This window comes from Nyctereutes procyonoides, unplaced genomic scaffold, assembly GCF_905146905.1.
Source record: "Nyctereutes procyonoides isolate TBG_1078 unplaced genomic scaffold, NYPRO_anot_genome, whole genome shotgun sequence".
Taxonomy (NCBI): domain Eukaryota; kingdom Metazoa; phylum Chordata; class Mammalia; order Carnivora; family Canidae; genus Nyctereutes; species Nyctereutes procyonoides.
Window position 1 is genome coordinate 867,729 of NW_026575037.1, and position 9,376 is coordinate 877,104.

The 9,376-nt window shown below is 42.4% G+C and overlaps 1 protein-coding gene across 1 annotated transcript; it reads left to right on the plus strand.

Annotated features, from left to right (window-relative positions):
• The first annotated feature begins 637 nt into the window (after positions 1-637).
• FASLG (Fas ligand) lies at positions 638-8,038 on the plus strand. Its single transcript, XM_055319487.1, has 4 exons — positions 638-1,050; positions 1,652-1,697; positions 6,221-6,277; positions 7,535-8,038. The coding sequence occupies exons 1-4, from the start codon at positions 691-693 to the stop codon at positions 7,927-7,929; spliced, it is 858 nt and encodes a 285-aa protein (XP_055175462.1). The 5' UTR covers positions 638-690; the 3' UTR covers positions 7,930-8,038.
• The last annotated feature ends 1,338 nt before the right edge of the window (positions 8,039-9,376 follow it).

Below are 9,376 nucleotides of genomic sequence, written 5' to 3' on the forward strand. Positions count from 1 at the left end.
TTTTAATGTGGGCTATCCCAAATTTAGAAGAGAAAAAACATAGTGAGGTACAAACAAGACGGGTCTATGGGTTCCATAAGGCATATCAGCCACTGGTTTGCAACGTCTGATTGAATCTCTAGAGGAAGGATGGGGCAGGTTTTGATAGTGCTTTACAGTGTTGGAGTAAATAGTGTTTTGGGTGTGGGGAAAGGGTAGCAGCCAGGGATCAATCCCCTCATGCAAAATACAAGATGTGGAAGCGACTCTTCTGGCTCTGACTCCATGGTCTCACCTCTTGGGGTCTGGACTCACCCTGCTGGCCCCTCTCCCTAGAGCTGGCCAGTGGACAAAGGCCATCTTTTCTTGCAGGGCCTGAGAAAAGTTAAGGCAATCCCACCAGCGGTTCAGGTAGCAGGCAGTGGCAACTGGGGCCCTACAGGCTTTCATCAGAAAATTGTGGGCGGAAACTTCCCGGGGTTTGCTCTGGGTGTCTTGTCTTGAGGCTTCTCAGCTTCAGATGCAAAGTGAGTGGGTGTCTCTTTGAGAAGCAGAAAGAGAGAAGGAAAGAGAGAACGAAAGAGAAGTGTTTCCCTTGGCTATGGAAACTCTATAAAGAGATTAGCCGGGCTTTTCTTCTCTCAAGCAGTTAGAAACAGCAGTCCCAGCCTTGACACCTTTGCTGGGGGCTCGTCCGAGTGACTGGCTGCCATGCAGCAGCCCTTGAATTACCCCTACCCCCAAATCTACTGGGTGGACAGCAGTGCCAACTCTCCTTGGGCCTCTCCAGGGTCAGTCCTCCCGTGTCCATCCTCTGTGCCAGGGAGGCCCGGGCAAAGGAGGCCACCGCCACCACCGCCGACACTACCACCACCACCACCACCACCACCACCACCACCACCACCACCGCTGCCTCCACTGCCACTGCCACCTCTGAAGACGAGGAGGGACCACAACACAGGCCTGTGTCTCCTTGTGATGTTTTTCATGGTTCTGGTGGCCCTGGTCGGATTGGGGCTGGGGATGTTTCAGCTCTTCCATCTACAGAAGGAGCTGGCTGAACTCCGAGAGGTAAGCTAGTGTGTGGATCGTTGTACCCTGGAGACACGGGTGTAGACAGCTCTGCTGCAATGGAGGCTGGAGGGATGCTGAGGTCCAGAGGGACCGTGGTCTCACTTGCCAAGCATTTTTTAGTCCTTTTTTTCCTGTCTTAGAAATGGTCATTCTAGTTGTTCTAGTCAACCATCAGAAAAATAGAAGCTCAAGTGAATGAAAGGGATTTTTGCTATCTTGTAGAGGATCAGGGCTAAAATAGGACTGGCAGTTACAGTTCTTCCTTTCTCAGTTGGCAAGGCAGCCTGCTGAACTCTTACCTAGAGGTTAGTGATTCAAGAAAAAACAAAGAGGAACTTGGAGTCTTGCTTAGAAGTGAATTTGTTTAAATGACCAAAGTAACTTTCCTTGCAAATACTGTAAAATATTATAACTGTTCCAAATCCTAAAACTGAGGCATGGTGAGACACAATTGCATGGCCAAGGTCTGATTTAGGAAAGGTTCTGAGGTATTGAGATTCCCTTCTCAGGTTTATTCACTTTATTTGACAATTTTGCATTTTTAAGATTAAAGAACTTCATAATCATTATACATCTTTTTTTCTCTCTCTTTTGCTAGTCTACCAGCGAAAGGCATGTAGCACCATCTTTGGAGAAGCAAATAGGTGAGTCCTTTTATGCGTGTACATTGAGTTTCTAAAGATAGTCCTCATTGCTCAACCATGTTGGTTGCACGTGTCGAACTCCATCCCATTCTTGGACACATGTATACTACAAAAGGAATCTTGGCTAATTCTGAATCTCTGGTCATTGTGGTTCCTTGGGCCACTCTAAAATATGAAACGAATTTAATCATTCAAAATGAGTATAACTGAGTGCTGAATACAATTTGAAATAACTTCTTTCAACTTTGGAAAGAGACAATACAGTTGCAGCAGGCTTGTCCCATTCCTCAGGCTTCCTGGCTTCCATGAAAAGGCAGTGGCTGTAACTCCCAGGGAGATGGGGGAGGATGAGACAGAGACAGATGTTTCTGGGAAAAGTCGTCTCCTCTTTAAACTCTTTAAGAGATTACTCAAGAGTCAAACTTTATTCAAAAATTTTTTTCTAGGATATAATTATTTATTTACTTAGCAGAGAAGGGTCAAGAGAGAGGGGGAGAGAGATTTTTTTTAAAGATTTTATTTATTTCAGAGAGTACAAGGAGGAGAGAAAGAGAGAGAGAGCAAAGGGAGAGGGACAAGCAGGCCCCCCCTTGAGCAGGGAGCCCGATTTGGGGCTGGATCCCAGTACCCTGGGATCATGACCTGAGCCAAAGGTAAACACTTAAGCAACGAGTCACCCAGGTGACCTGAGAGAGAGAATCTTAAGCAGGCTCCACGCCCAGTGCAGAGCCCAATTCAGGGCTTGATCTCATGACCCTGAGATCATGACTTGAAGCCAAAATCAAGAATCGGATGCTTAACTGACTGAGCCACCCAGGTGTCCCATTTAGGCTTTTAAAAAGTATGCAATTAATTATCCACATTAAGGTTATTCTTTTGCACTCCCTGGCAGTCTTGGGGGAAGACATTGGCCATTTCTCAAAGGCTAGTCCAGCTTCCCCCCCAAAGGCAATCATGAGCTACCTTCAGTAATAAAAGAAAGTTCTTTGTATGAGGTTCAGGACAAGAAAGAAGATGAAAAATTGGACACTAACCTTTTGTGAAGTTTCAGGACATAGTTTGCAAACTGTGGACAGGTAGATTTAGGATGCTCTGGTTCATTAAACTAAGATCACCGAACTTTGGATTTGGTAAGAGTTGGAAGGGAGCTTGGAGCAAATCTCACTTTTCAGAAGAGAAACAGAACTCCAGACAGATTAGGGGATATGCCTAATTTATGAGAAATAAAGATGAAAAGCAAGAAACCTCTACAAAGACAATAGATATATCTTGTTCCTAGAAATTGGGAAGAAAATAAAAGGCAGCACTGGCCATCCAATGAGGGAAGCCTGTTCCAATTTCTCTTATTGCCTATTGTAGCTGACCCAAGTCACCCTACTGCTCCAGAATGTAAGCTCTGAAGGAGTCATCCCTTGGATGCTCTGTCTCTAGTTCTAGGTCCAAGTCCCTCAATGTTAGGGAGAGAGAGTCCAGATATATTCAAGCACAGTAGAAATATTTGTTAGAAAAATAAAACTTTTGGAGGATTTCTAAAATGAAATGGCCTCGAAAATCAGTGGAATGTGGCTGGTGAAACAGGTTCCTAATTACTCATCTTTCACCCACTCTCTGGGATCATTTTAGTGATGATAGTCAAGTGAACAAACAGATGAGTCAAATCTACCTATTCCAGTAAGCAAGTACCTTCTTTAGATCAACCCAGATGGACCGGAGACTGGGTGCATTACCCCCTAGAAATCAAATTAGCAACTTTATTAACAGAAGAGATGCAAATTAAAACAAGGGGCTATCCATTTTCATTCATCCCATTAGCACAGACTAAATAAAGCAGATTGGCAAAAATATGAGGGAAAAATTCTGCTTCAATATTCCTTGACAGCCAGGGAACATGCAAATTGCTATACCTTTTCTGAAGAGCAATTGGAAAAATGTACCCACGAAAGGTTTCAGTGTTAATGTACCATGCAATCTCCTCACTAAGAATTTATCTTAATAAAATAATCAGAGATATACCCCGAAACTAATAGATAAGGATGTTCATCATTTCCTTATAAGGCTATTTATATTAAACAAGTCAGAAGAAACTGAAATACCCCTTACCAGATTAAATATGTCATGGTATATTTGGATGGCATTGTATGTAGCAGCTGCAATCCATGTAGTTAACGTTTAAGGCCATGAAGTTTGTGCATTCTATATCGTGAGATAAAAAGGCAAGTTATAAAACAGTATGCTTAACTTAAATTCCCTATGTAAGTGCATGTGTATAATTTTATATTTTTAGTAAAGAACTAGAAGGATTTATACTTCAACATATTAACAGCAATTTTCTTTGGGATATACTATTATAGATTATTTAAACATACTTATTGGCTCCTTTTTCATTTTCCTTTTTTTTTCACAGTTAACTCATTAAGTCTTTTATTCATTCACAAATATTCTTGGAGTTCTTCTTATGTGCCAGGCTGGATGCTGGGTGTTGGTGATGACTGAGAACCAGGGAGGAGAGACAAGGGTCCTGCTGTTACAGAGCTTTTAGCAGGCAGGAAAGGGTAAACAAAAGCAAGCAAGCAGACAACAATTTCAAATTGTACTAAGTGCAACGTAAAATAGAGTGGTCTGGAAAGTCCCCTCTAAAGAGATGTCATGTGTGTGCCTGCCTGTGTGGGGGTGGGGTGGGGTAGGAGGGTAGGGAAAAAACATTCCAGCAGTGAGAATGTCATGTGCAAAGACCCTGGGGGCAGGAAACGTTCACCACCGAAGTGTAGGATCTAGTTCCAGTTTCTGCTCTTGCCTAGCAGGTATTTCTACTGAATAACCCTCTATGAGAATAACACCGTGCAAGGCTCTGCGAGGGATATAAAGATACGCAAGCTGTGGTTCTCTGTTCCATTTCCTGTCAGTACATGGCTGAATGCCAAACTAGTTGCACAGATGGTTTGTGGTATAGGAATGTAGAGGAGACTCAGTTTTGCCTTTCCTGTTCACTAACACCTCATTCATGGTGGGTGGTCTTGTGGGGCTAGAGAGGTCATGATTGCTCAGGTTATGTTCTCAGCCCATTAGGGCGTTCTCCCGCCATGGGTGAGTTTTACAGGCTAATCGCAAGGAGCTTGATGTGGATGAAGGCCTTTCTATGAATCTTTCTCGAATGTCTTAGCTAAACTATTGTTACTTGGTGAACTATTGTTTATTTTTAACTCCTCCATTTTAACTTAGTAAACATTTACTGGTCACATGCCCTGTGTTAGACACTGAGGCTGGAGTACTCTGGTGGATTAAACATATAGTAGGAAACCTGCCATTTATTTGGGGGTGGGGGGATAAGACAAATTATACAGTTACCACAGAAATGGGGAGTCAGAATCAAGAAGAGAGGTGAAGACAAAGTGATTCTAGGTTTCAAAGGAGAGAAAAATCATATTCGATTAAAAAGGCCTGTGAGGGTTTCCCCAAGAAAGAGGTATTGCAGGTTTTATTTATAGGGTTGATAGGAATTTGCCACAAACATCTGTGTGCAGGGCATTCTGGGCAGATGAACAGGCTGAGCAAAGGCACAGGGGCTGGAAGCTGGGTGTGTTCAGGTTACATCAGAACTCATGTTGTGGGGGCGCCTGGGTGGCTCAGTAAGTTAAGTGTCTGCCTTTGGCTCAGATCATGGTCCCAGGATCCTGGGATTAGGCCCCATGTCTCAGTGGGGAGTCTGTTTCTCTCTCTCCTCCCCACTCATGCTCTGTTGCTATCTCTGTCTCTCTCAAGTAAATAAATAAAACCTTTACAAAAAAGAAAAGAAAAGAAAGAAAAAAAAGAACTCGTGTTGTGCAGCCTTGGTCAATGTGAGCAAGCTCAGGAGATAAAGCTGGACAAATAGGCAGAGATGATGTCTAGGGAAACTGTTACAAAATTATAGGCTCAGCGAAGGGCTATTCAAGGCATTTGATATCTGAGGATGGTTAATTTGGGCAGACCGTCGAATACCACGGAGGCAAAGAGCTAGTGGCCAGGAGCTGAAATCATAGTCTTCTTTGGCCTCTGCTCTGCCGAGTCCTAAAGGCAGCAGAACTGGAGTAGAGAAAAAAACCCTAATTTAGAGCCAGAAGACCTGAGAGTCTGTCCTACACTGACATTTGGTTGCTGGGTCTTCTTGGAAAAATCACTCAACTTCTAAGCTCATTTAGCTGTTTATAAGGTGGGACGAACATCTCCACTTCAAAGGATTGTGGCAAGTTTAAATACAGTAACTGATATGATAGCTCTATATAAATCAAACTTCTTATTGGTTTATTGTAACACAGTTTTTGCATATGTCTATCTCTATTTGGTTTGTTTTTTACCTCTTCGTTTCTGAAATACAGGTTTCTGTGAGTTCTATAGTTTGGACTTGAATGATTAGTATATGTTAGACTATTGTCATTTATGTTTTTAAAAAAATCACTTTTATTTAAATGACCTGTTCGGAGTCCCAACAAAAGAATAGTTGGCATCTCATTTTTACATTTATCTTTCATCTCTCTATGATACAGGTCAACCCAATCCACCTTCTGAAAAAAGGGAGCTGAGGAAAGTGGCCCATTTAACAGGTCTGTATCTGGAAGGTACATGGGGCTTGGGAAAGCCTTCGACAGAAAGAATAGCTGGTTGGGTACTGTGCTCTGAGGGAGTTGTTACTTTCCAGAGACAGCATTTGACAGCGAAAAATGGTCCCATCTTTCTAGTCAAGTCAGCCTCATACTCATATTGAGCCCCTACTAGTCTAGGCCATGTTTGAAATTGGCAAAATGGAGCTAATTATAACATGATTCCTGCCCATGAGGAGCTTGCTCTTTTCAATCACTCCAAAGATGCTTACAGGATTTGGGGCATGGGTTCATGAGGTGAGATCTGGGAAGAGAGAGAGTGATGAATTATTTTAGTCAGGGCTTTTCTGGTGTTCTGGAAGAGCTTCACTCTGCTTTGTGCAAGAGTAGAAATAGGAGTGAGAAAAAGGGCCCTGTCCCGGCATTGGTGGACTTCCTGCATGTGGTCACGTAGCGGAGTGAAGTGATTTGATAGCAATGTGGTGTGCGCATTCCCAGGGTACAGTATTTGAAAGGTCACAGGAAGGGGTATGTCACAGGAAGGGGTATGTCACTGTCTCTAGAATTATTAAAGTAAAGGCTGTAGAATGATCCAGTTTGGATCACCAGATATTTATTGAACACGTGTTGTGTGCCACGCCTTGGGGACATGTAGATTAATCAGACATGGTCCCTGCTTTCAAGAAACTTAAAATCTAATAGGGAAATACAGGTACATAAGCGATAATTTCAGTACTGGAGTGTGTTCTCTGCTTAAGGTATGAATATATTGCTGTAGGGACATAAAAGAAAGGGGATTTTAGCCCAAAGTGGGGGAACTGAAGTCTCCTTAGTATAAATGAGGAGCTGGACCAGATGATCCCTAAGGATTCTTCCCAACTTTAGAATTTCAGAGTTCCTTAGGTTTGGCTTTTTTCCTCATGGAAGGACCTTGAAACCTAGAAGTTTTGTTATTAGTTCTGAAGATCATAGACTCTTTGTTCCAGAGAGTTAAAATAATCTCAGTAATGTCTCACTGTAATTGATTAGCATCTATATTATTATCCCAGTTGTGTAGATGATAAAATCAAGGCAAACAATTTGATAGAGGTGTTGCAGGAATTCAGTGATGGATTGAGTCTGACCTGTTGGCCAGTTCTATGTGGGTTATGTCACTTTGGTTATTTGCTAATGGAAAGGCCCACAGTTTTGCTTTGGAAGCTTCATTTGTTGGGTGCATGAGCATTCCTGGCTGAAAGCTCCTCTCTGATTTGATTTCAGGCAAGCCCAACTCAAGATCCATCCCTCTGGAATGGGAAGACACATATGGAATTGCCCTTGTCTCTGGGGTGAAGTACAAGAAGGGTGGCCTTGTGATCAATGATACTGGGTTGTACTTTGTGTATTCCAAAGTGTACTTCAGGGGTCAGTCCTGCAACAACAAGCCCCTGAACCACAAGGTCTATATGAGGAACTCTAAATATCCCCAGGACCTGATGCTGATGGAGGGGAAGATCATGAACTACTGCACTACGGGCCAGATGTGGGCTCGTAGCAGCTACTTGGGGGCAGTATTCAATCTCACCAGTGCTGACCATTTGTATGTCAATGTATCCGAACTATCTCTGGTCAGTTTTGAAGAATCTAAGACATTTTTTGGCTTATATAAGCTCTAAGAAAAGCACTTTGGGATTCTCTCCATATGGTTCCTTGTTACAAGCACTGAGAACGTGGTCTTGAATGAGAGTCTTCTTAAGCCCACTTGAGGTCAAGTGAGAAGACATGACCCAGGAGTATCTTAAGACCACAGGGTTCAGCAGGTTTACAGTTCCTCGGCTCACCTAAGGTCCATGAACCAGACAGGAAGAGGAACATGACTGAAGAACATGAGACTCTGGGCTACCATATGAAAATACAGAGGCAGGAAGAAGTAGCTACTAGCACGTTCTACACTCATTTTAAGTGTCCAAAAGCATTTTGACACATTGAAAAGGACACCTGTTAACTCACCTCTTGGGGTGGGTCTACTATCTACCTCAGGGGAGGATTTTTGATATATGGATGTGACATGAGTGTATAAGGGATGGAAAAAGAGGAGTAGGCTTGTGTGATAAGCTAAAGAAACCAGAAGGCCAGTGTCCCATTGGCAGCACCTTTACTTCTAAACGCATAGCCTGAGCCACCAGGTGATGCTAACACAGAAGCAAAGGGAATCTTTTGTGAAGTTATCCCATTCCCCACACAGCATGTATATTTCCAGTGCAATTTTGGGGTGTGTGTGTGTGTGTGTGTGTGTGTGTGTGTGTGTGTGAATCACATGCATTTGACTAGAAGAGTTATGTAAGAAGAGATAATGTGGAGATTGTGAAGGATATGTTAGGAAATCATGGGTTGCATTTAGTGGTAGATTTTTGAATACTTCTTGGCAACCAACTCAGCTGTCCTCAAAATAGTCCTCAAGACTCTTTGATTGTCAGGTTTTGATGCTGTTTTCCTATAATCAGTATTTATATGCATTTTGTGTATTTTAATAAAAATACATGTAATAAAAATTATATTTTAGAATACAGATCAATATTATGAATGTACCTTTTGGAAATCACTAAAATTTGGACTTCTTTTCTTTATTAATTCTTTCCTCCATGGCTTCATTACTCATTTTGACTTAAGGCCATGTTAAGAACTCACTGGTGTTAGAACTATGAAGCAAATCTATCGTTGCCAGATACCCCTCTCCCCAGTCTTTTTCCATTATCCAGAGTTTTCATTACCTATAAATTTGCCAATGTTAAGCTCACCCAACTTTGAACAGATTTAGTGACAATTTACCCCATATTTTCCTGGGAACAGAGCCATTGCATAGTGGAAAGGGCACAGACTTTGGACTGACAAAACCTTAACTTGGATCTTTGTTCTTCTGCTTTCCAAATGCAATCACTGGGCGAGTCACTTAACCTCTCTTGCACAAAAATGCCTGATATGTACATAAAATATCTGGTACATGGCATCTATCTAAAAAATGGCAGCTATCATTTTAATAAACCACTCTAGGAGAGGCACTATATGCTCCAGAAGAAGCCACAGACCTGAGGGATCCACCCAAACACCTGGTTTCTTACATTC